This window comes from Bubalus kerabau, chromosome 5 (assembly GCF_029407905.1).
Source record: "Bubalus kerabau isolate K-KA32 ecotype Philippines breed swamp buffalo chromosome 5, PCC_UOA_SB_1v2, whole genome shotgun sequence".
Lineage (NCBI taxonomy): Eukaryota > Metazoa > Chordata > Mammalia > Artiodactyla > Bovidae > Bubalus > Bubalus kerabau.
In genome coordinates this window covers 45,202,906-45,230,527 of record NC_073628.1, presented here as the reverse complement: position 1 = coordinate 45,230,527, position 27,622 = coordinate 45,202,906, and the positions used below count along the sequence as shown (strand labels likewise).

Below are 27,622 nucleotides of genomic sequence, written 5' to 3'. Positions count from 1 at the left end.
TCACTGGCTGACAATGACAAGTAACACTGGTTACCATTATCATCTCAGTTTAACTCGAATGCAAGAATGGAACAGCTTGGTGTGAAGAATGGGATGATGTGAAAGAGAGGCAAACATATTTTTAAAAATGAGGATCTTTTACACCATCTTCTGTGTTTCACCTGACAGTCATTCTCCCTACATTCTTGCTTACTCAATAAGCTTCCTGCCCAAAGTTGCTCTTTCACTTTTCCACCCAACCTTTCACAAACCTCCAGTTTCAACCACTCTACTCCTATTATCACTCCAACTCCGAGAGACCTAATGTCATTTCTTATGAACTTGCTACTCTTTCCTCCTCCCCAGCTGAACATTTTCCCTTAACACGATTCTCCTTTCATTCATTCGTTCATGTACGCGTGCATTCATCGAACAAGCATAATCACCTGCAATAAGCTCGGTACTGTCACAGTGCTGGAAGGGTGGCAGTGAAGAAAACAGTCTAAGATCCATGACTTCACAGAGTTCACATGCTTGTGAAGATTGTGCTGGGAAAAAACAGACAGTAAATAAAACAAATAAGTGAAAATATAAATTACATTGGATAAGAGAAAAGCAGGAAATGGTAGGAAGAGTGAGGTCACAGTTGCATTTTTTAAACTGAGTAGTCATGGCAGGCTATATTGCAACAGTAACATTTGCGAAAAGATTTAAGGGAGATCCTCTCTCAGGATATTTGGGAGAAAAGCCCTGAAAGCAGAGGAAATGGCCATAGCAAAGGCACTTCGGTGGGAGGATGCCCAGGGTCTTCAAGGAGAAGAAAGTGAGCAAGAAGGGAGAAAAGAGTAAGTTATGGGATCAGAGAAATAATAGAGGATGGAGAAGACTGTATAGAACTTTGTAAACCATTATAATAAATTTAGATTTTACTCAGGGAGATGGGTAACTAGTCGAGAGCTTTCAACAGAGAAGTAATATAAAAATAATTTTGTTTTCAAAGGATTATTGCTTTGTAGAGATTGGGTTGGGTTGGCTTGGGTTGAGTAAGAGGAAGGGATTAGTAAGGACAGAAGCAGGACCAGTTTGGGAAGCTGTTGTAATTTTTATAATAAAAGTGATGGTGGCTTGGACCCGAGTAGTAAATAGAGGAGGTGGTTAAAAATGGCCAGGTTCTGGGTATGTTTTGAAAATGAAGCCTGTGGTATATGCCAACTGGTTAATGATGAATTATAAGTGAAAACTGTGTGTTCTTTCCTCCTTTTTTTCTGTAATTATCTCAAAACACTATATTAGTTTTTCTCTTTCCCCAAACATCTTTCATTTGTTCTCTTTTCCTTGGTCTCTTAATGTAAATCTACAAAGTTGCTTCAGTTTCCATTTATTAAAAAAAAAAAAAAAAAAAAAACAAACAAGCACAACGAACAACAACAAAGCCCTTTGAAGATCTGATAACCCCTCAAGTTACCGTTCCATTTTATTCATTTATTCATCCACATACTCATTCACAAGTTTTACTCACTCTGATGATTTAATTCTCCAGTTTTCCAGATTTATTCTTAGTCTTAGCCTCAAAACTCTGCCTTCTTGACAGCAATTTTGGTGTGAAAATCATTTCTTGGGTTTTCTGACATTCAAAGTGATTTGTTTTATAATTACTTCAATAATTCTTATTTTTTCTGTACTTTATTGGCCAAGAAGACTCTTTTCTCTCATATCATTTTGCACAGCTCATACATATGTCTATCCTGAATAAGAGAAAATAGATGAAGAAAAATAAGATTTAAATTTACTTTGTAAATGGGATGCATTTATGATCATTTAAATGAGAGATTTCCTTAAAGAACACTCTCCTACACACTAACTGTACAGTGCTCCTCTCCTGCCCCACTGATGTCCATTTCATATTGAATTTACACAGAAAACATACATGAAATTTCCAACATTTTCCATGATCCTTTCACTGACTTTTTAATTTTATTAATGCCTTCAGTTTGTGCATCATTTAAAATAAGGTATGTGCTTCAAAAAGCAATCTTATACATAAATAGACCAAGGGATGGTTAAACAGTTTATCCCTAAAACATGCACATCCTGTTTTTCAGGTGTGTATAAGACAGGGAAATAAGCTTTAAGTCTTTTCTTTGGATTAAAGACATTCGGAAATTATTAATAAGAGAGTGGTTAAATGCAAGTGGTCGAATAGGAGATGGCAAGAGTGAACATGGACATTTTAGAAATCAGTGAAATAAAATGGATGTGAACGGGGAAATTTAATTTAATTCAGATGGCCATTATATCTACTACTGTGGGCAAGCCCTTAGAAGAAGAAATAGAATAGCCTCATAGTCAACAAGAGTCTGAAATGCAGTACTTGGGTGCAATCTCAAAAACAAACCACTCAACATTAAGGCCTAGAGCTGACTGTGGCTCAAATAATCATCTATTTATTGCAAAGTTCAGATTTAAGTTGAAGAAAGTAGAGTAAACCACTAGGCAGTGTTCTTGCCTGGAAAATCCCAGGGACGGGGAGCCTCGTGGGCTGTCGTCTATGGGGTCACACAGAGTCGGACACAACTGAAGCGACTCAGCAGCTGCAGCAGCAGAATAAAGTAAAATATGTGTACCGTGGTTTCTGCACATCAGATAAACTATGTCCCTGTGAATTTCACTAAACTGAATGATACCTAGTGTGGTTTGAGAGTTAAAGAAAATACAGTAAATGGTGTGTTTGGTGAAGAGGCTGAAGATGAAGGTGGATCTAAGGACATGCCTCCCTCTATAGGACTTTCATAGAACATTACTTATCCTTCAGCATCACATATTCCTCAATGCACAAGGCTGGGAGTTAGCAACTCCATACTGCCTCCAGACACATTCCACACGTCATGTAGAAACGCAAAAGTGAAAAACCGCCTTCTTTGAGGCTCCTGACATCTAGTTATCCATCTATCCTTCAACTTTGTTTAAAAGTACCATCTACTGGGTAAAGAATTTCTGTCTACTCCAAGCTCTGCTACCATTCTGAGTTACTTTAATGGCTATATAAAGGGCAAATTAGGGCTTCCCAGGTGACTCAGTGGTAAAGAATCCATCTGCCGATGCAGGAGACACAGGTTCAATCCCTGGGTCGGGAAGATGCCCTGGAGAAGGAAATGGCAACCCACTCCAGTACTCCTACCTGGAGAATTCCAAGAACAAGGGAGCCTGGAGGGCTACAGCCCATGGGGTCACAAAGAGTCAGGCATGACTTTTTAGCAACAAAACGGCAACAAAGGGCAAACTATCATCATAGGCTCATTTCTCAGTTGTAATGATTAGCTTCTAATACAATTAGAATCATCATTTTAGTCACTCTACTTCTGATAAATTACCCGAATCTCCCTCACATAAGTAATAGTTATTTCTAATATAAAATTCTCTTTTCCTTCTAGCTTTAGGCATTATCTCCACAATATCTGCTATTTCACCTAACATACACACTTTTGTTTGAATATATTCATTTTATTCTAATCCTTCATCTCATTCTGCATTCATTTACCCAGTTTGAACCACATAGCCTGTATAGAAATTTCAATATGTCTAGTAGATTTCTAAAAATTTCCAATGTCTAGTAGACACAGATAGAAACAGGGGAAAGGAAATAAAGAAATGGAATTTTTATTCAAATCATTATGGGCAAATTACATTTATTATCCACCCCTGTATTTTTTAATTTATTTATTTTTAATTTTTTAATTTTATCACCAGATAAACATGGTCTCTTGTAGATCTAAGTAAAGAGGAACTAGAGCTTTCTGAACAAAGGAGATATAAAAGGAACAAAAATAAAAAATCTTTACAGAAGGTAACTAAAGCTAATTCAGAACAATTCATTCTTAAATATTTAAAAACCATTATGACAGTTTTTCATACCAGAGTTATGGCATAGAAACCAAAGTGTCAAAGCTATACTGAGATCTGTAGCACAGATCTACAAGTCTAAAGAGTATGAAGGAAAAAAAAAATAGCAGATTGAAGAACCCTGAATTCACCATCTAACATATAGTAGGCACTCAAAAAGTGTTTATCAGTAATGCTTACATAAACAGTGTTATAGAAGTTTTTGAACAGGTAGACTGAATATGTAATTCCCTTCCCTCAACCATCCCATAGTTTATCTGCTTTCTGTGGGTACTTTCAACCATCCTCATGGTATTTGCAATCATCTGTATGATGGCTCCCAACTATGTAAGAATCCCCTAACTTCTGGATTCTTAAATCCACGTGCCTACTAAATGTGTCCAATTGTATGGTTCACCAGCTCATATTCCACAATGAAGCTTTTTATTTCTGCCTCCAAATATATATCTTCTCCTATATTTTCTTAACTTAGTTAAGTGCACCACGCAAGGCAGTAACTGAGGTAGCATTCTACACTTCTCTGTTTATCAATGAAAAGTGAAAGTCGCTCAGTCGTGTCCAACTCTTTGCGACCCCATGGACTATACAGTCCACAGAATTCTCCAAGCCAGAATACTGGAGTGGGTAGCCTTTCCCTTCTCTAAGGGGTCTTCCCAACCCAGGGATTGAACACAGGACTCCTGCATTGCAGGTGATTTCTTTACCAGCTGAGCCACAAGGGAAGCCCAAATTCATCAATAATCCTACTCATTTTACTTCCCATATATTCTTGAAACTGTTATCTACTCTTTCTCCATATCAACACTACCCCCAAGGAATTATCTCATCATCTCTCACATGACTATTGCAGTCGAATGAATCTATCTTAAGGAGTCTATCTCAAGTCTGTACTCAAGTCCACAGTATTTTATCTAAATGTCACCTCTGTTTTTTTCCTTAGCCTTAAGATCTCACAGTGGAATCTCACAATATACAGTATAAATTCATCCATAAGCTACATTTTATATCCTGCTCCATCTACACCCTGAATTTTACTTTGTCTTATTTTACACTTGATTGGCTCAGTGGTAAAGAATCTGCCTGCCAGCACAGGTTCGATCCCTGGGTTGGGAACATCCCCAGAGAAGGAGATGGCAATCCACTCCAGGATTCTTGCTTGGGAAATCCCATGGACAGAGGAGCCTGGCGGGCTGCAGTCCAGAGGGTCACAAAGAATTGGACAGGTCTTGGCACTTAAACCACCATCACAGTTGGCAGTGGGGTTGGGGGGCCGAGGGGGAGAAGCACTGCTTCCCCATCTACACCATGCTGCTAAGACTCTTACGTGTTTGTGCTTGATTTTTTTTTTTTTTTCTGTCTGCTTACCAGTCTCTTCATACTGTATTCCTTCTCATCTTTGACGATTTACCGTAGGATCATATCTTGCTGAAGTTTTTCCAGCCCTCCTAGTATGGGTTAAGAGTCCTTCTTGAATGTTTCTACAGTAAAACTTCTCACTTTCTTTAAAAATTATCTGTTTACAGTTCATCATCGCACTCCAGATTGTGAACATATCAATGAGTTACCCACATGCTCCTTATCACCGTACCTTGCACATAGAGTATTCAGTAAATAGGAATGCTGTAAATTAAACCCAAACCAGAGAACACGATTTAAAGTTAGTAAGTCATCACTTCAGTTCAGTGCAGTCGTTCAGTCATGTCGGACTCTTTGCGACCCCATGATCACAGCACGCCAGGCCTCCCTGTCCATCACCAACTCCCAGAGTTCACTCAAACTCACGTCCATCGAGTCAGTGATGCCATCCAGCCATCTCATCCTCTGTCGTCCCCTTCTCCTCCTGCCCCCAATCCCTCCCAGCATCAGGGTCTTTTCCAATGAGTCAACTCTCCGCATGAGGTGGCCAAAGTATTGGAGTTTCAGCTTCAGCATCAGTCCTTCCAATGAACACCCAGGACTGATGTCCTTTAGGACGGACTGGTTGGATCTCCTTACAGACCAAGGGACTCTCAAGAGTCTTCTCCAACACCACCATTCAAAAGCATCAATTCTTCGGTGCTCTGCTTTCCTCACAGTCCATAATAAGTCATAGTCTTGTTTCTAAAATTATTGACATTGTTACTTATATGGAAGTTGAATGGAAATAAGATGAGCTTAGGAATCAGAGGCACAAATTCTCATCCTGAGTTCCCCACGCATAAACCCTGTGAGCCTGGGTTTACTCATGTTCATCCTCAAGGCCTGCCTCTTTAGGATGATAATAGCACCCACGCTTTAGGGTAGTTTTAAGAACTGAGGATAATATAGCAAAAAGAACCTGGCACACTCAGTATTCTGTTATCACTATTTCTTTTTTAGGACTTTTTAACATGGAAGTATAGCTGATTTACAATGTTGCGTCAGTCTCTTGTGTATAACAAAGTGATTAAGGTACTTACATGTATATATAGTTATTATTATTTTTATTGTGACCTTGAAAATAATTACAAAGCAATTTGAAAAGTGAGTCAATATTTGTAAAACACTTAAACAGTCCTCACAAGTATGTACATGTGTGTGGATACGTGTGGATATGTGCGTGTGTGCCTAGGTTTTAGTAGGTGCCTAAAAGATACATGAACTTATTACATAAGAAAAATAAATTTCACTGACATTGTATTAATTATACATTCTGAAGAGCTTCAACTATTTTTAGTTGATGTTTTTTATTTTTTAAATAAGCTCAAATAGAAAGAATTATGCAGCTGCAGCAAAGACTATAAAAGCATTATTAGCTACTTTAAAGTGTACATTATTGTTGAATGGAATAATGCATAAGTGAATGAATGAAAATGTGGTCTATTTAGACATCTGGTAAACATACTTAAGCTGTAATTATAGTTACAGACAGGAAGAGGGAGGCTCCCATCTGATAGCAAAGATGAGCTTCCCAGTCTGTAAGGGACAGTCTGTAAATTCACCTTACTCTGAAAACAAGAACTATTTGGAAGTTCCAAATAAATCTAATGTATCTCTTGCTTTACTAGAATTAAGTTGGGACTTGTATTTCTTTATAAAATTTTTTACCAAAACAGAATGGGTTATGAGAGAATAGAATGTTTAAGATCTGTTTCATAAGCAGGGCCACTTGGTTGTGTGTGTGTGTGTGTGTGTGTGTGTGTGTACATAAGGGAGATAGACAAACAGAGACAGAAGTTTTTGAACTGGAAATGTAGATGTCCTAAATTATCTATTAAAATATTTAAATTAACTGGAAATTAGCCTAACAGAAAATATTAAAAAATACTTCAAAGACCCCTTTGTAAGGAACCATGAATAATTCTATTGTTCTATTAACATTCTCTTAATCTCTAAAGCCATGCCCTGGCAGTGTAACTAAGTTCACAAATAAATACAACATGTCTTCTACTGCAATGTGACGACTGGTACTTCACAAGGGATCCTCTTCTGAGGTGTTTTCTTTGGTGCAGTAAAGACTGCTCAATCTGGTCTTTAAGTTCTTTTCCTCTCTTCTTTATGGCCTAGACCTAAAGTTACTGAGTACATACTGCCTTCTCGCCTTCCTTCTCCCAAGAGACGGTGAGCTCTATGAGGCAACGCCTGTGGGTTATTATCTCTCTATCCCCAGGACAAAGCCCAATGCCTAGAATTTAACAGATGCTCAGCTAACATCTACCGAAGACGCTAATCCATTTTGCTTCACTTAAAAAGCCATTTCACTTTCATTCAGATGCTGAATACTTTTTAACATCTTAGAAGAAAACAAAGTTATGAGGAAGGCCTTTATCCCAGGACAAATAATGATTATAATTTTATTGCTTTTTGTTTTATTTAATATTAATATTGAAACAGAAGGAAAAGAAGCTTTTCTAAAAAGTGACTATATCGAGGGCAAACAATTCTTCTGAAAGTAAGACACTCTATCACGACCTGCTGAATGTCAGGAGCCTGGATGGTGTGGCACCAGATCAGGCTCCTGATTTCGGAGGGAAACATAATAAACACAATAAATCTTAAGAGTCTTGGACGCTTACAAGCTCTACGGACGATTCCGCCCCACTAGGTAGGCTTGTGATTCCGGTCAAGTTAGTTAAGTAAGTCTGTTTCCTCATTTGGCCAATGGGGATCACAGTGCCTCCCCCGCAGACTTAAACTGATGAATAAAAAAGAGATTATTTCTGTGAAAGCATGTAGGCTCTGAAAACTGGCATACAAATACAAGGGCTCATCTTGATGCACCACGTAGCTGACACATGTTGGAAATCATGTATTTTAGTTGAAACTTCTAGTATCTTCCAGGAGTGCTGAATTGCCAACTCAGGTAAAAGCTGTTTGAGCCACCCTCCACAATGCAGGCAGCTCAGTGCTGACTGTTACACATCAGTTGAACGGTTATATAAACCTCCTACATCGAAGGAACATCTCTTTTCTCTTTTAGCATCACCAGTTTCCAGTATAACACACAGGCATAGTACTACTCAGTGAAGCGTCATTAATGATACTTTTTAAGCTAGGAGACAACACATTATAATAGCTAAAGTGCAGCTTCTGAATTTAGCTTCCTGTGTTCAAATCCTTGATCAGTCTGCTCAAACCTTATAATCTCAGGTTTCTGCTTCGGTCAAATGGACATAATAAAAACAGAGGCTCTGCCACGAGTTGTTGCCAGGACTGCATTTAGGTCAAATGCCAGCATCATGGCTGACACATGGTAAACATAAAATAAATTCTAATTTACTGACATTCATCTTTTCCTTGCTGCTGCTGCTAAGTCGCTTCAGTCGTGTTCGACTCTGTGCGACCCCATAGACGGCAGCCCACCAGGCTCCCCCGTCCCTGGGATCCTCCAGGCAAGAATACTGGAGTGGGTTGCCATTTCCTTCTCCAATGCATGAAAGTGAAAAGGGAAAGTGAAGTCGCTCAGTCGTGTCCGACTCTTAGAGACCCCATGGACTGCAGCCTACCAGGCTCCTCCATCCATGGGATTTTCCAGGCAAGAGTACTGCAGTGGGGTGCCATTGCCTTCTCCATCTTTTCCTTAGATGCTATGAATTATGTTCCTTTTACCATAGATTATCAAATATGATCAACAGGCAATTTAAAAGGGTAGACCACACGTGGTTCAACCAAGAAGTAACAAAATTGTCCCACAGTGTGATCCACATACCATCACAACTATCTGCAGCGTCACCGGTCAGCCATGCAGTGAAAGCAGGGGCCCGTTCAGCCACGAGGCCACCCTTGAGAGCCCAGCTCTCCCTCAGCCCGGCCAGTGAAGCCCACAATCACATCTTTCTGTTTGCTCCTGTCCTTGTTCAACCTCACCAGGTACAAAGACAGGAGACTGGCCCAGCACAAGTCGGAAATAGAGTGTTTCACCCCCAAAGGGAGTATGGGGAATGGTGGGAGAGCAACCATGAGCAGGTAAGCAAAACGTGAGTGGCCTGAGGTGGTGTGAACTAAGTGTCTGCAAGCTGTAGGCACAGGTGGCTCCCTGGTCCAGGCCCTCACTCAACCCTGCCCCCCAGGCAGTGTGTCCAACCTGGGCCACCGCTGGGTTTCTTTGTGTGTTTGATTTGCAAAACCCACACCATCCTCACAAGAAGTGATGGGAGCCTCCTGTCCCAGATGCTGCTGTTCCCCAGGGCTGTGCGCTTTGCATGTCTGAAGCCTTAGCTCACAGTCAGTGTCCCTGTGGATCTTAACTTAGTGGTCAAACGCTTCTGTGGAGTTTGCAAAGTGGAAGAGATGGGAGGAAACTCAAAACTATCCAGTCACTTGACAAAAATTAAACGGCAAAAGCCTAGGACTGGTTTTGAGGGAAGGACTGCAATGGAGGGAAAGAGTCAGCCCTGATCTCACAAGCCTGGGAATTAATCTGACTTACATTGAATGAAAAGTCATCTCACAGCCAAGGGCAAATGCCAGGCCAAACAAGCGAACCGCAGAGGCCGGAGGCTTTTTGTGAACTGACACCAGGAAAGCTAGTCCTCCTCTAGCTACTGTAGCTTTGCAGCTCCCTTATTCCTCTGTGTTTGGTGGTGAACGCCCCATGTCGCTGCGCTGTGCATGTTCCTTCCTACCAGGCCTTCCCAACTGAACTGTGTCCAGGAAACGGGAATACTTGGAACTATGAGCATCGACTGAGCTGTGTTGCATGAAATAATCGTGCTTTATTGCATGGGACTGGGTTTCAAAGAAGAGGGCTCTGGAGATAAAGACTGTCAAGGCTGGCATTAAATGGTTCCAGGAGGCTGGAGGGGCCCTGCGTTGGGAAACTGATCACCATGAACTAACTCCCCACCTCTAATTTGCTGTGGCGTTTCCCAGTCCATCTGTCGTACACAGGTGTGGAAGGGAAGCTCTCGCAAATCAGCCTGGGTTAAAGGAAAGGTGCAGAGTGCAGTGTGCACACACGTGTGTGCATGTGCTGAGAGCAGAGGCTGCGATCCTGCTACAGAGCAACGAGAGAATCCAGTCCCACTGAAATTTCACTCCCCAACACTGTGTGATTCCACAGCAGTGGGTTTCTTTTGGTTTCCAAAATAATGCCTAAGTTTCTACAAGGACACTGCACAACTTTTGGAAGGCCATTCACATTGCGGTCTGTGAAAATGGTGTCCTGACCTGTGCGGTGTATAGCCTGAGCCATTGTTCCTCGCAGCCTGGTCAAGAGCTTGACTGACTTCATCCACTGCTCCCAGACAAAAGACAGTGAGAGCATGCGTACGTGTAAGCACGTACGTGTGCACACGGGTATATCTGATGGGCTTACGCCCCTTTATAGGGCCATCTTTAGATCCCAGTGTATCTGGAAGATAACCACCAATGCATCATTTTGTGGGGGTCACTCAACAGACTGCTACTGGGGCTCCTAGTGTCCTTCCATGCAGATTTGAGAAAGTGGCAGAGTCCCTGTACTTGAAAATCATTCAAACAGTGTCAGGGTTGGCAGGACAAGGTGAAAAGACTGCACCAGATGAGAACAGGGGCTCTGTCCAAAGTGACTTCTGATCTGAAGCACTGTCTCTGGATTTCCCAAACCTAGCAAACCTGATTGCCTATCAAATATACTAAGGCAAAAACAGATAACACGGATCTAGTGTATTTAGCACATGGAACTCTGCTCCATGTTATGTGGCAGCCTGGATGGGAGGGGAGTTTGGGGGCAAGTGGATACATGTATATGTATGGCTGAGTCCCTTCACTGTTTACCTGAAACTATCACCACGTTGTTAATTGGCTTTACCGAAATACAAAATAAAAAGTTTAAAATATATATATATATATATACACACACACACACACACACACACACACACACACACACATACATACACTGAGGCAAAACCCAGGAATCTGTAGTGCAACAAGTTTCCAAGGTCATCCTGATTTAGTCAGTCCATAAACCTGTATTTTGAAATAATCCATTTGTGTAGGAGATGACGTGGACTATTCATGGCAAACATCAGGTTTCAATTCTGTCACACAGTATTCTTGAGAGTGTTTGGTCAGTGCCTGGAACTCTCATGTCTGATCAGCCTAGCAATTAGATTTGTTTAAGGCTGCCTTGACTGAAAACAGGTGAGAAGACAGAGCGTGAGTATGGGGATGCCAGCTTCCTTGGTTCAGGTCCAGATCTACAAAGGTAGCCACGCAGTATGTCTACACTGGCATGGTCTGTTTCCCTACAATAGGAAGACATCATTTAGCATTTGTTTGTATACAGCCACGGTAATGGCGAGGCTTATCACACTGATATGTCCTGGCAGGCAGATGGGAACAGTGTACGATGCACCAAAGACAGTTCTGTTGGCGCAAACACCTCTGCCCCACAGATAACAACAGTTAAGAAGAAACAAATGACCTTCCCTTCCTACTTTTTCTTCTAATTTCTTTAGCATCAAGTAAAAACTGACAGAGAGAAAGTGTATGGGAGGAGTCCTTATAGTTGTTCATATCAATACACACACAAATATATCCAAACTTACCCAGAAGAAATAAGCTTAATGTGAGTATTAAGAGAAAGATATTAAGATATCAGAGGGGAGACCACTGCAGTGTAAACTATTTCTAAATAAGGGGTTAGAATAGTTAATCTCAAGTTGCTTGCTCAGAAATAGAATGGAAGGGCTGGAAACCGAATACCTACATGAGACTTTGGTAGGTACTTTTCGTACCTGCTGATAAGGCCCTCTTTCTTATCCACTCTCACTCCGTCCCCCAGTCACTTTGCAGAGTCACAGGCACGCATCATATTTACTCTGCAAACATCGGGGGTGGTTCTGTGGCCATCATCAAGTCCAACCAGTCCCAGGGAGGGGCTAAGGGAAGCTCAAGCCACCACAGAAAACCAGGAACGTCAGCCTGCATCTCACTGCCCACAGTTTCTATGATGAAACTACAGAGTGGACTGGATCCTATGAATTTACGCCTGGGGAGGTCCTTGTGAGCCACACTGCTTAGCAGGAAGGAGAAGCAGCTGTACAAGGCATGCAGTCACGGCCCAGCAGAACAGCGTGACCTTATCAGCAGCGCTGGCAGGGCCTGGAGACACCCCTCCCCTCTCCCTCCTCCTCCACACTTGGAAAGGAATCGGAACACTGTAGGTATCCATCACAGTCTAGCTTCCTGAAACACTATGTCATTGTTTTCCCTTGGGGGAACTTTCTTTTTCTGTCTGACTGTAGCGTAATTTGTCATTTGTTCATACTTTCACAGTGGACAGTTTGTGTTTCAGAGTAGTCTTCCTGATTGCAGGAGGAGTGAAAGAGAGTCCTGAACAGGGAGATGCTCTAAGAAACAGGAATTCTCTAAACCCTGGAACGTGGGAGTTCATACAGAGATGATCCACCCCCAGGAATGGCTAGAACCTCGACGATGAATGTCATCACTGCCCGTCTCAGCAGGGGGAGTCCACCTCTGTGCTTCTTAAGTCTGTATTCCGATGTGCTCACGTTAGACTCCGTGATGGAGAGGCACAGCCACTCTGAGCCTCCCAGTCTCTGAGAAAGGGCCCTCCTTCAACAAATGAAGTAGATCTAAAGCCCCCATTCAATGCTTGAGGGAAGGAGGATGGTAAGGGGCGATTTTTACTGTTGCAATGTCATGATATCAATTATGTGAAAGAAAGATTAATCCCCAATCAGTTGATTAACTGATTTTCACCTAGTAGATGCAGCATCTAATTTTAGTGGGTATAAATATTTAATAATTCCTTGGAGAACTCAGTAACAGTGATGTCATAAGAGTCATTATTAAATGAATAAGGAACTCAGATTTGAAAGTAACCCCAAAACATGATATCTGTACTAGGATTCTTTTGCCTTTCATTCATTCAATTACTTCTTCCTCCATGTAATGCTCATTATTAAGCATCTACTATGAGCCAAGCACTGACAAGACCCAAGGTGAATGGATGACCAAGACTAATGCCTCTGAAAACCCACTGTCCATTGAGGAACAGAGTCAGAAAAACAGATCACTGCAAAGCAATGTGGAACTCTTCCCCCATAGAATAATTATTTATCAAATTAACTTCTCATTTAATATCATATACAGTAACCTATGCCAGTGCAAACAGAATTAAGAGTAATAGAAACTAAATAATAATAAATGTTCAGAAATGGCTAGACACACAGTTACACAAAATTCAAAGTCCATAAAATGATCCAATCAAAAGACATAGAGTGGCAGATTGTTTAAAAAAGAAAAGCCTACAATATGTGGCCTACAAGAGACCCACTTTGTGGCAAAGCACACAAACAGATTGAAAGTGAGGGGTTAGAAAAAATATTTCATGCAAACGGGAATGACAAAAAAGCAAGGGTCCCAATACTCATACCAGACAAAACAGACTATATCAAAACAGGCCATAAAGAAAAACTTCAGAGTCCATAGAAGAGAAAGAGTCCAGCTTTGCAGCATAGCAGAGGCCAGCTGGTTGCTGAGCAGTAGATGAGGATGGGTGAAATAGTCTTGTCTTCATTCCTCCCCAATATCAACTTCAAATTAACATTCTAACATATTCAGAGAAGTTCTAAAACAAATAAAACTAATAACAGTTGCTGCCATTATTGTAATTACTATGCACCAGACACTGGTAGTCCCTTCACAAATGTTATACAAGTTCTCACAAGAACAAGATATTTTTCCTTTCCATGGGACATATGAGATCATAACAGTATTTGTCTTTCTCTAGCTTATTTCACTTAATATAATGCCCTCAAGTTTCATCCATGTTGTCACAAATGGCAGGATTTCCTTCTATTTCTAAATAGAATTAGCTGAGTAATATTTTTTAACCACATTTCCTTTATCCATTTGTCCACCAATGGACTCTCAATGCTAGTGCTAAGTCACTTCAGCTGTGTTTGACTCTGCTCCTCTGTCTTTGGGATTCTCCAGGCAAGAATACTGAAGTGGTTGCCATTTCCTCCTCCAGGGCATCTTCCCAACCCAGGGATTGAACTCACATCTCCTGCACCTCCTGCTTTTGCAGGTGGGTTCTTTACCACTAGCACCACCTGGGAAGCCGATGGACTCTTACATGGCTTCCATATTTTGGCCATTGTAAATACTGCTGCAGTGAACACGGGGGTACAGATATCTTTTCAAGATATTGATTTCATTTCTTTGGGATTAATATCTAGTAGTGGAATCACTGGATTCACATGGTAGTGTGATTTTTTAAATTTTTTGAGGAATCTCCAAACTGTTTTCCACGGTGGCTGCATCCATTCATATTCCCACCAAAGTGTACAAGGGTTCCCTCTTCTCCCTATCCTTGTCAAGACTTGTCATTTCTTCTCTTTTTTGATAGCAGCCATTCTAACAGGCATGACGTGATTGTGGTTTGGATTTGCATTTCCCTGATTATTAATAATGATAAGCACCTTTTCACATACCTGTTGGCTATTTGTATGTCTTCTTTGGAAAAGCGACTCTTCAGAAAGGACACATTCTCTTTATCCATTTATCCATCAATGGACATTTAGGTTGTTAGGCTACTGTGAACGTGGAGGTACTAATGCCTCTTTGAGATCCTAATTCCAATTTTTTTTTTAAATATAAGATTGCCGGGAGAAATATCAGTAACCTCAAATATGCAGATGATACCACCCTTATGGCAGAAAGTGAAGAGGAACTAAAAAGCCTCTTGATGAAAGTGAAAGAGGAGAATGAAAAAGTTGGCTTAGAGCTCAACATTCAGAAAACTAAGATCATGGCATCTGGTCCCATCACTTCATGGGAAATAGATGGGGAAACAATGGAAACAGTGTCAGACTTTATTTTGGGGCTCCAAAATCACTGCAGATGGTGATTGCAGCCATGAAATTAAAAGACGCTTACTCTTTGGAAGGAAAATTATGACCAACCTAGATAGCATATTGAAAAGCAGAGATATTACTTTGCCAACAAAGGTCCATCTAGTCAAGGCTATGGTTTTTCCAGTGGTCATGTATGGATGTGAGAGTTGGACTGTGAAGAAAGCTGAGTGCCAAAGAATTGATGCTTTTGAACTGAGGTGTTGGAGAAGACTCTTGAGAGTCCCTTGGTCTGCAAGGAGATCCAACCAGTCCATTCTGAAGGAGATCAGTCCTGGGTGTTCATTGGAAGGACTGATGCTGAAGCTGAAACTCCAATACTTTGGCCACCTCATGCGAAGAGTTGACTCATTGGAAAAGACCCTGATGCTGGGAGGGATTGGGGGCAGGAGGAGAAGGGGATGACAGAGGATGAGATGGCTGGATGGCATCACTGACTCGATGGATGTGAGATTGGGTGAACTCTGGGAGTTGGTGATGAACAGGGAGGCCTGGCATGCTGTGGTTCACGGGGTCGCAAAGAGTCGGACATGACTGAACGACTGAACTGAGCTGAACCCAGAAGTAGGATTGCTGGATCAGGTGGCAGTGTGTTTTCAATTCTTTAAGGAACGTCCATACTGTTTTCCACAGATGTTTTGCATTCCCACCAACACTGTGCAAGGATTCCAATTTCTCCACACCCTTACCAACATTTATTATCTATCCTTTGTAAAAGTTTTGTTGTTGTTGTTGTTGTTGTTGTTTGATAGTTATCCTAACAGGTATGATGTGATAATACTATGTTGTCCACTAAAAAATTTAAAAGGGTAGGCCTCATTTTAAGTGTCCTTATGATAATACAAGGAAGGAAGGAAGGGAGAGAGGAAGGAAAGTTTGCAAAGATATATCATGAAGCGTGTGAAGCATCCCAAGGGGAATGGAACCGGAACTGAGTGCCTCCCATCTATGGCATGTGTCCATTTTATGCAATAAGGAAAAATAATCCAAAAAATTGCTTTCTTAAATGAGGAGTTCTTTTATAGATGTTAACAATAAGCAGGTCAGTGGTAGACGTTTAAGTGGGATTCAAGCCATGAACTTCAAGTACTCTTCATACATCAGATTTAACCTACATGCTTTAGTTGAAGTGCTTTAACTAAGGTCAAAAGGAATCTTTTGTCTAAATGGAAACCATTTGGAGGACTTCCCTGGCAGTGCAGTAGTTAGGGCTCCATGCTTCCACTGCAGGCGGCATGGGTTTGATCCCTAGTCAGGGAATTAAGATCTTACATGCCACAATGAGTGGCCAAAAAAAGAAGAAGAAGAAGAAATTAGTCTTCAGCAACTGCTGTAAAATTCCAGGGACGTTCTCTTATCCTACAATCCCTCAGGAGCCATCTCTGCCGTGTTCAGGTGAATGTCGATACAGAGGTTTGGAATTTATCAGCAGGTCATCGTACGGACACAGACTTTGGCGCTGCCGTTGCCCTTGCTGTTCCACAAAGGTATGTCTTGTCAGGCCCTCAGTTCAGCGTGCATCTTGGCCCTTCGCAGAGACAATATTGCGTGGTGGCTGTGACCGTCATTTAGCGTCATATTTGAGGCCCTGTTCTGCCTTTTGAGTTAGACAATTTAGTTAAGTTCCATAAACCTCAGTTTTTGCATCTATAACACAAGTTAGTAATACCTGTCTATACCAAGCATTCAAGGTGAAAGAATTGACTTCATCTTCTTGAAGTGAAAGGGAGAAGGAAATGGCAACCTGCTCCAGTATTCTTGCCTTGAGAATCCTACGGAAGAAGGAGCCTGGTAGGTTACAGTCCATGGGGTCGTAAAGAGTCAGACATGATTGAGTAACTCCCAGCCCCCTACTCTGTACCAGGTACCATACTAAGCACAGGAGATGCGTGCAGTTGCTGCCCAGGAGGGTTCCACATTTAGTGCAGGAACAGACCTATCATGAAAAATGCTATATTGCTAAGAGCATGTCAAACTGCTGTTGAGAAGGTCAAATATAACAATATAGGGAAAAACACCTTGTGAAGTAGAAAATTCCATTCAAATGGGAGCTATTAGCATTCCAGGACTCTCCTTTGCCACCAATCCCAATCCCATGTTTTATTCAAGGCTTACATCAAGCTGGATTCTTCCACAAAGTCTTCCCGACTGCTCTGGGCAGCAGAGGCACAAAACAGCTGCGTCTCCTTTTGTTCTCTCCTCAGTTGCAATCTGGGCATTACAGTGATTGCTCAGGGGAAAAAAATCATTTCCTATTTTGGAAAAAACTTCTCATCTTAGCCAAAGCACCTCAGCTAAGCCTAGAACCCATATCTCAGTATGAAGAGGAGTTTAGAGTCCACGTTACTGAATTACGGATCGAAAGAAACAACTTAACTTGAGAAAGAAAACTCTGTGATCATTCAACAAACTGCCTCTGCTTGGCACACACTCCTGCCTGTCCTTCATTGGATACTTCCTCTTTATAAAACCTTGCGGTTTAGTCACAACAATTCTATACTGTGTATAAAATAAATAAGCTGGGGGGAGAAGGAAAATAAATAAGCTATAAGGCTATATTGTACAGGAAAAGATAGCCATCATTTTGTAGTGACTTTAAATGAAATATAATCTATAAAAATTTTGAATCACTTTGGTATTCACCTGAAACTCATAAAATATTACAAATCAACTATTTATACAATAAAAAGTAATTTAAAATATTTATATATTTTTAAAGCAGCATCAGTACTAGACCATCAGGCACTTTAATAACCCACCTGAGTGGACCTGGGATGTACTGAAAAGGCCTCCTGCTGCTATTTGACCAAAGACAGTTAAAATAGGGCTGAAAGCTTCTCCTCCCACCAGGGTTTTATTAGGGACTAAATGCTTACTAAGAGATGTCCTCCGAGAGAACCGTGTTAGAAGCATGCAGCCACTGCTCTTGTTCCAGCTACTTTAAAAGAGAGGCAAAAGTCCACCTTGGGGTTCTTGGAAGGTCTGCTTAGGATTAAACACATGGAATTATTTTCTTCGCCATATATGCATGATGCATATTAACTGGATTTTGTTTATCCATGTTATTTCAACATTCCCTAGGCTTTCAGGCCTCGGTAAGCTCCACTTTATTTGCAAATCCTTCTTTGAGCTTCTTCCCCCGTGAGCAACCTTTTCTCTGAATTCCTCTAATACCAACAAGAAAAACTCAATGCATAAGGACAAATGTCTTTTTTTTTTCACAATAGTTTTCACATCCATATGTTCCTTTCTATCCTCATTTTGGCCGCACCTGTTAGCATCTTCAAACTGTATCCTGCCCTCTTAAAACAAGCTCTTAAATCTACCCTGGGCACCACTATTATGTCAATTTTCTTCTCATTGCCTAAAGGACTAAGTTAAATACTAAATAGGCTTGAATACTTTCCTGAAGTAGGACCAGGACTAGGGACCAGATGAGGTGTACGGTCAAAGGATGAAGCTGTGGTGAAGGTTAAAGAAGATTACGGCATGCATGCTTCCTGGGTTCAACTGTTTTAGCTGAGCTCAAGAAAGAAGATCGAATGCATAAAATATTAACAAACAGAAGGGAATTCTTACACTTGAAGTTTAACACAGAAAAGTCATGTGTATTTCTTTATATAATCATTTACTGATTGATCAGTCCTATAGATTACAAGGGCATCTAATAATGAGGGGCTTCCCAGGTGGCTCACTGGTCAAGAATCCACCTGCCAATGCAGGAGAGTCAGATTCGACCCCTGGGTCAGGAAGATCCCCTGAAGGAGGAAATAGCAACCCACTCCAGTATTCTTGCCTGGAGAATCCCATGGACAGAGGAGCCTGGTGGGCTACAGTTCATGGGGTCACAGAGAGCCAGACATGAGTTGTTGACAAAACAGCAGCAGCAGCAGCAGCAGCATAAAAACCCAGCATTGTAACTAGTGCTCAAAGAAGCTAAGGCCTTTTCTACTTTCCTCCTTTCCCAACATACCATTTTCTCAGAGATTGGACACAGCTGAAGAGACTGAGCACACACACACAGTGACAGCACCTCTCTGGTCTAATATATCAGACCACCCATCTACCCCAGATGCTATTAACAATAAGCCCAAGGCGGATTCCTACTGAGTTATTAAAAGAGAAAAAGAAAGTAGAAGAAAGAAGATTCTTGTAGGTCTGGGATGGCCAAGAAGACTTTTTACAGCAGACAAAAAAGTCTAAACACTACCTTCTGATTCCTTAACTTCTTAACTCTATCCCCACACAGTCAAACTGGACTACTGGCTACCTCCTGGAAAGGTCTTTGTGGACTCCTGGACTTCCGTCACTGCGAACCTTCCTGAAGAGCACTGCCTGGCATTCTCTCTTTGGATCTTGCCATAAGCTACTAAGTATTCAACACCTAGATGCAGTCTGCCTCATGTATGCAGGCAGCATTCCCTGGCCAATCCCCTCCCATGGAAAATGGCTTCTTCCTCCTGTGAGGTTTTGAACCCCTTGTGATTTGTACCCTCTAATAGCTCAGTAAACTGACCACTTGTCCCCACACTCCACCATCCCTCACTCACCTCATGCTTAGCATCCTTCCTTCTGTCCATCTGCTTCCTCATTTCAAGGTCCTAGGAAAAGAAAAACAACGTCTATCAGAATCCTGTAACTCACAGTGCTAGCCTTCTTCCACAAGTGTGCTCTCTGTTGAATTCAGTTATACCCTCTTTGAGGGAAGTCTCATATCAAGAACTCTCAACCACAATATAAAAAGCTCAGGTGAATCAAAATCATTGGCAAATGTGTCACAAAGATCTTATTACCAATATTAGTATTTGAAATACCAAAATTTTCAAAACAGTGCAGATTTAAGATTGTCCCTGACATTACACTCCTCTCATTTACTAGTATTTCAAAATAAGTCAGAGAGAAATTAAGTGTACTATAGAGACGACACCTGGAGGAGGGCATGGCTACCCACTCCAGTATTCTTGCCTAGAGAATCCCGTGGACAGAGGAGCCTGGTGGGCTACAGGCCATAGGGTCACAGAGTCCGACATGACTGAAGTGACTTAACATGTATGTATGCATACAGATATAAGCATCTGAATGCAGAGTTCCAAAGAATAGCAAGGAGAGATAAGAAAGCATTCCTCAGCGATCAATGCAAAGAAATAGAGGAAAACAACAGGATGGGAAAGACTAGAGATCTCTTCAAGAAAATTAGAGATACCAAGGGAACATTTCATGCAAAGATGGGCTCTATAAAGGACAAAAATGGTATGGACCTAATAGAAGCAGAAGATATTAAGAAGAGGTGGCAAGAATACACAGAAGAACTGTACAAAAAAGATCTTCATGACCAAGATAATCACAATGGTGTGGTCACTCACCTAAAGCCAGACATCCTGGAATGTGAAGTCAAGTGGGCCTTAGAAAGCATCACTATGAACAAAGCTAGTGGAGGTGATGGAATTCCAGTTGAGCTATTTCAAATCCTGAAAGATGATGCTGTAAAAGTGCTGAACTCAATATGCCAGCAAATTTGGAAAACTCAGCAGTGGCCACAGGACTGGAAAAGGTCAGTTTTCATTCCAATCCCAAAGAAAGGCAATGCCAAAGAATGCTCAAACTACCACACAATTGCACTCAGCCCACATGCTAGTAAAGTAATGCTCAAAATTCTCCAAGCCAGGCTTCAGGAATACGTGAACCGTGAACTTTCAGATGTTCAAGCTGGTTTTAGAAAAGGCAGAGGATCCAGAGATCAAATTGCCAACATCCACTGGATCATGGAAAAAGCAAGAGAGTTTCAGAAAAGCATCTATTTCTGCTTTAGTGACTATGCCAAAGCCTTTGACTGTGTGGATCACAATAAAATGTGGAAAATTCTGAAAGAGATAGGAATACCAGACCACCTGACCTGCCTCTTGGGAAACCTATATGCAGGTCAGGAAGCAACAGTTAGAACAGGACATGGAACAACAACAGACTGGTTCCAAATAGGAAAAGGAGTTCGTCAAGGCTGTATATTGTCACCCTGTTTATTTAACTTATATGCAGAGTACATCATGACAAACGCTGGGCTGGAAGAACCACAAGCTGGAATCAAGATTGCTGGAAGAAATATCAATAACCTCAGATATGCAGATGACACCACCCTTATGACAGAAAATGAAGAGGAACTAAAAAGCCTGTTGATGAAAGGGAAAGAGGAGAGTGAAAAAGTTGGCTTAAAGCTCAACATTCAGAAAACTAAGATCATGGCATCTGGTCCCATCACTTCAAATAGATGGAGAAACAGTGGAAACAGTGTCAGACCTTATTTTTGGGGGCTCCAAAATCACTGCAGATGTTGGTTGCAGCCATGAAATTAAAAGACGCTTACTCCTTGGAAGGAAAGTTATGACCAACCTAGATAGCATATTGAAAAGCAGAGATATTACTTTGCCAACAAAGGTCCGTCTAGTCAAGGCTATGGTTTTTCCAGTGATCATGTATGGATGTGAGAGTTGGACTATAAAGAAAGCTGAGCACCGAAGAATTGATTCTTTTGAACTGTGGTGTTGGAGAAGATTCTTGAGAGTCCCTTGGACTGCAAGGAGATCCAACCAGTCCATCCTAAAGGAGATCAGTCCTGGGTGTTCTTTGGAAGGACTGATGCTAAAGCTGAAACTCCAATACTTTGGCCACCTCATGCGGAGAGTTGACTCATTGGAAAAGACTCTGATGCTGGGAGGGATTGGGGGCAGGAGGAGAAGGGGACGACGGAGGATGAGATGGCTGGATGGCATCACCTACTGGATGGATACGAGTTTGAGTAAACTCTGGGAGCTGGTGACAGACAGGGAGGCCTGGTGTGCTGCGATTCACGGGGTCGCAGAGTCGGACACGACTGAGCAACTGAACTGAACTGAATGCATACAGAGGACAACTGTCTTTTGTTGAATCACAGCGTGAAAAAAAAGGCTGATAATATTAACTTGTATGATCGCAAGCTTCAAATTCCTTCATCCTTATCCTTGACCAATACAGGTGCTCAATCAACCTGTGCTATTTGAGTCAGCAACCAAAGAGATATGCAGGGTGTTTTCTTGAAATTGCAAATATGTGAAATGTAAAGAGATAAGGGGTAAATAAAAGAGAATATAAATCAATAATTTATCTCCTTAAAAACACATATCACCAGATAACATCTGAGGCCGCTCTTTCATGGAATAAAGAAAGTTCACTTCAGAAAGCAAATCTGGCAATGTATGGTCATGGAAAATGGAATTGAAAAATCATGACATATTAGTACACATTTTGCCACTTTCTGTGTAACCTTGGGTAAATCACCTAATCTCACTGAGCCTTGATTTTCTTATTTTTGGAAGGAGGATAAAGACTTTGATCCTATCAACTTCTGACAGTCAGTGTTTCTAAAAGTGCTTTATAAAGCACTATGAAAATAGATGTTGTTGCTTTGATTATTATGTCTCTATCAGGTAATTTAGTCCTTGACTCCATTTCAATTTACTCAAGTGTTTTTCTCTATACATGCATCTCTAATGCATACATCATCCTGGCCATTTAAATTGTTCTTGACAGCAAGCCAGCTATTTACATCCATTTACGCCGTAACTGGGAAAATTTATATAGATGATTCTGCCATTTTCTTATATATTATGGTGCGTTTCTCAGTGTAACTGTCAAAATCAAGATGTCAGGTTTTAGGCAAAGCTCAGAAAGAAATTTTTCCATCTAATTTAGAGTGTCTGAATATAAACAATATCAGATTCCTCAGTATTTTAAAAAAACTGTATTTCCATACTTTGTAATTCAAAACTATTGAAAGCAAAATACTGATTTTTAAAAGTTTAAGAAAATGCTCAGAAAATGGAACTGCAATTGCAAATTTTCTGCTTATAATATTAATTAATGAAATTATTTTATTGATCTGTTGTCTAATGTAACTCTAAAGACATGTTTGCTAATGATGTTATAAGGTTTTTGTATTTTTTAAATATGTTTTTATATTAGGAAGTTCTTTTTTATATATAGTAAGTATAACCTTACTATACCTCTCTCTTGGCTACCCCTGAATTCAAAATCACAAACAAAAGAGGTTAGTAATGATAGTTTTTTCATAACAAGAATTTTTGGATTTTCAGGGGATATAGTCAATATTTAATTTTTCTTATGCCCTACAACTGTGCAACTTAGGAAAGTGTTAATAAACTGTAGAACAAAAGAGAAGATAAAGGCCTAGTTTTTTAAATTTCATAAAATAGTCTGAGAATTTTAATTGCTTACATGCCATTAATAAAACTAAATGAGTTCTGAAGGGAAAAAAAAATCAGACTATTCAACAGCCATTTAAAATGAACACAAAAATTCTAAATTCCATGGACCTTATTGACAGTCAAACTCTCTCTTTATTCACTTTTGCTTCCTAATGATGGCGTACCATTGCAGTGTGCTCTAATTCCTGCAGGTTTTGGCAGATGAATCGAGGAATCAGGAGAGGTCATTGAGCTGACATTCAGAGCCTGCCTGAAATGAATAAATTATTCAAGGGTCCCACATGGAAGGGAAGAAGTTGGGAGAACAAACTTTGAGAATAAAAGTAGAAAGGGTCATTTTGGCAGGCCCAGAATGTTAACAAAAAGAAAGCAAACAAAAAATCCAACCCTCTAATATTGTAGAAGGTGATGGCACCCCACTCCAGTACTCTTGCCTGGAAAATCCCATGGACGGAGGAGCCTGGAAGGCTGCAGTCCATGGGGTCACAAAGAGTCGGACATGACTGAATGACTTCACTTTCACTTTTCACTTTCATGCATTGGAGATGGCAATGGCAACCCACTCCAGTGTTCTTGCCTGGAGAATCCCAGGGATGGAGGAGCCTGTGGGCTGCTGTCTATGGGGTTGCACACAGTCGGACACAACTGAAGTGACTTAGCAGCAGCAGCAGCAATAACATTATTGAAATGTTGAATTTTGCTGTTTTTGTTTTTCCAGAGATAAAGACCAAATCATCATAAAAAAGAGAACATTAGACTACAGACTAGACAGTATTACATATGGCAATAGGGCTAACTGGGGCCTGCAAAGAGCAAGGTCCTTGCTTTCTCTTCTTTTTTTTTGGCCAGTGTGTTCTTCTCAAGCAAAACACTGGTTCTGTCTCTCTCTCCAATCCTCTTTCCTCTTCCTCCTTTGTTAATGCCCAAAATATTACCTGAGAAAGTGAAGTGCTATAGACAAGTAAGGAAAAGCTCAGTCCTTTCTCTTACCTCGCGCACTAGGACAAACATATAATCCTGATACTTTATATGTATATATATATATATGTGTGTGTGTGTGTGTGTGTATATCTATATATAACTATATATATATATATATATATATATATATATATAGTTGTTGTTCAGTCTCCAAGTCATGTCCAACTCTCTGTGACCCCATGAACTGCAATAATATATATACATATATATAAAATATATCAGCCTAAATACTGTTAATAATAAGCAACATTTTACTTCCATTGAGTGGAAGGTTTGATGGTGCTAACCCCTTGCAGAGGTGCTCTGCTTCATAAAGTACCCTAATATATAGTTACCCTTTTGGTTCCTCCCAGAAATCACATGAGATGAGAAAGAGTGGTTCTTCTATTTTTTACCACTAAGCAAAGAGGCTCTAAGGTATTAAGTGATTTGCCCAACATCAACCAGGCCAGCTCTTGTAGCCACATCTTGGGTCCCCTACTCATACTGCCTCAATAAGCTTTCATCACTGAGAAGTTTCTCTCAAACAGATACAAGAACGACAAAAAAGAAATCAACACTTCCTTTGTGTATTTTATGACAGATATCCAGATCTGTGTTTTTTACTTCATTTATGAAATAATCTTTTCTCTGTATACACTGAGTACTAATTACACTGATTTATATAAAAAGATGAATCCATATGACAAAAGAAATAAAATTTCATTAATACTAAATTTTTAAAACTTAATTCTAACAAAAATAATTATGAATGTATGACTTTTTAAGAATAGAAAGGATTTATCCACTCAGTTATGAGCCAAAAAATATTACTGAGCAGGCAATGGAGTGTCCCCAGTGGCTCCATGGTAAAGAATCTGCCTGCTAAGTTGGAGACATGGGTTTAATCCCTGAGTCAGGAAGATCCACTGGAGAAGGAAATGGTAACCCACTGTAGTATTCTTGCTTGGAGAATTTCATGGACAGAGGAGTCTGGTGGGCTACAGTCCATGGGGTTGCAAAGAGTTGAAACAACTTAGCGACTGAACAACAACAACACACTGGGTATTATGCATATAACAGGAAACAAAGAACCCTCTGTCTCTGTCTTCAAAACACTCCACCCATCCCTCAGATGAGATGGACATACCACAGAGTTACTCAGTGCCTAAGGCAGGGAATCTAGGAATCTAACCCGGTCAGGGATGGCATCAGGAAAACTTCCTTCAAGAAAAAGCAATTAAGGTAAAGTCCAAAAAAAAAAAAAAAAAAAAGGAACTATTTAGGCAAAAAGGAAGAAAAAGGCAGAGGAGGGAGTGCACAGGAAAGAGCAGGAAGAAGTAAACTTTGAAAGTAGAATGTTTACTCTATTGGAGTAGAGGTGATCACCCGAGGAGACAGCTGCTGCTGCTAAGTCACTTCAGTCGTGTCCAACTCTGTGCGACCCCATACACGGCAGCCCACAAGGCTCCCTTGTCCCTGGGATTCTCCAGGCAAGAACACTGGAGTGGGTTGCCATTTCCTTCTCCAATGCATGAAACTGAAAAGTGAAAGTGAAGTCGCTCAGTCGTGTCCGACTCTTAGCGACCCCATGCACTGCAGCCTACCAGGCTCCTCCATCCACGGGATTTTCCAGGCAAAAGTACTGGAGTGGGGTGCCATTGCCTTCTCCAGCTAGGGTGAGAAAAGGCATGCTGCAGATAAAACCCTATGTAACTCCACAGCTGGGTACAGTCGGTCAGGTTAAGGAGGAACAACCAGAAATCTGTTACAGCATTACCATAAACACTGACTTTGCACTGACTTCTCTCTTCCTCAAGCAGAGCTCAAGACAGCACAGAGAATAGTGGGCCCTGCGTATTCCCGGTCATTGATTCTAGGAGTCCCAATGGAGACCAAAGCCCCAGCTGCTCAAACTCCTGGCATAAACGGCACAGTGAAATGAATACAGTTGGCACTCCGTATCCTCAGGTTTTGCATCCACAGATTCAACCAACAGCAGACCTGACTGCTTTGGGTTGTAGCCACGGACATGAAACAGCAGATACAGAGGGCCAACTGTAGATAATATTTTTGTTTCCTGAAACAGCATTCACATAGAATGCAAAAAATAACTCCTTAGATACCTTCTTACTTTCGTTGTTTCCTTTAATCCTTAGAACAGTCTTCACCAAATGAAGTCTATACCACCTGCTTTTTTACTGAGACTTAAGGATATTATTATTTTGTAAACATCCAGAATGACAGATCCAGAATTAGAACCCTGATTTTAGAATCCTTTGTCCACTGTACTTTCCAGGACACCACACAATGGCCCTGTTGGCTTAAAAATCCTAATCTTCCATCAAACCCTTATTAAGATCTTGCTGTGTGCCAATGAACAAGACAGAATAGGTCCCTATCTTCATGGGACCACATTCTACTAGTATACTGACTAATGTCGTAAGGTCAGTTTTCTCTTAATTCCCATGTGCTTTGGAGAAAAAAAAAAAAAAAAAATACCCCATGACCCAAGAAAGGCAATGAAGTGTTCAGTTAGGGACTCCGTGTCGCCGGCGTCTTCTGTGTCCATTTCCCCTGTTATTTAGATTGCCTGGTGTGCTCTCTCCTGTGTGACCACAAGCTCCGTCACTCTGTGAGCAAAGACACGGCCACGAAAGGCGGCAGGCCCCTGTGCGGGCGGCCTGGTGTCTGGCCGATCCTGCCGGCCATGCCAACCGTCTTGCTGATCACACTGTTTGCACTGTTCACTGAACCTGTGGTGAGCAAGGCGTGAGCTATGAGGCTGGAAGAAAACGCGAGGAACCCTAGGAACTGCAGATACGTTTATTCTCTGGGGGCCGGCACCGCGGCTCTAGCAGCGGCAGCCATGCTGTATCCTCTCCTGGTTGACCCAGTGGACACAGCCCTTCCGCAGCCTCATCAGCCTAACGTAGCCATAGCACAGCCCTAACACCACCCCAAGGGCTTTTTAAGGTGGAGCTTATATATACCTTGGGGCTTCCCTGGTGGCTCAGACAGTAAAGCATCTGCCTATAATGCGGGATACCTGGATTCCATCCCTGGGTCAGGAAGATCCCCTGGAGGAGGAAATGGCAACCCACTCCAGAATTCTTGCCTGGAAAATCCCATGGACGGAGGAGCCTGGTGGGCTACAGTCCATGGGGTCACAAAGAGTCAGACACGACTTCACTTTCACTT

General features: G+C 41.2%; 1 protein-coding gene and 1 long non-coding RNA gene across 4 annotated transcripts in view; one reads left to right on the top strand and one right to left on the bottom strand.

Moving 5' to 3' along the window:
• GRM5 (glutamate metabotropic receptor 5) overlaps positions 1-27,622 on the top strand; it is a 655,231-nt gene that overhangs the window by 622,015 nt on the left and 5,594 nt on the right. The window contains exon 9 of the mRNA XM_055581574.1: positions 9,208-9,303. Coding sequence (XP_055437549.1) covers positions 9,208-9,303 — 96 coding nt within the window. The remainder of the gene's footprint in view (positions 1-9,207; positions 9,304-27,622) is intronic.
• The window catches only part of LOC129652687 (uncharacterized), an 87,539-nt gene that overhangs the window by 56,391 nt on the left and 3,526 nt on the right, over positions 1-27,622 (bottom strand). For 2 of the 3 annotated variants that reach the window (XR_008714684.1, XR_008714683.1), the window contains exons 2-4: positions 19,757-19,807; positions 1,499-1,724; positions 426-527 (exon numbers count right to left, since the gene is read on the bottom strand). This is a non-coding gene — a long non-coding RNA (uncharacterized LOC129652687). The remainder of the gene's footprint in view (positions 1-425; positions 528-1,498; positions 1,725-19,756; positions 19,808-27,622) is intronic. The other variant, XR_008714682.1, reaches the window with a different exon arrangement.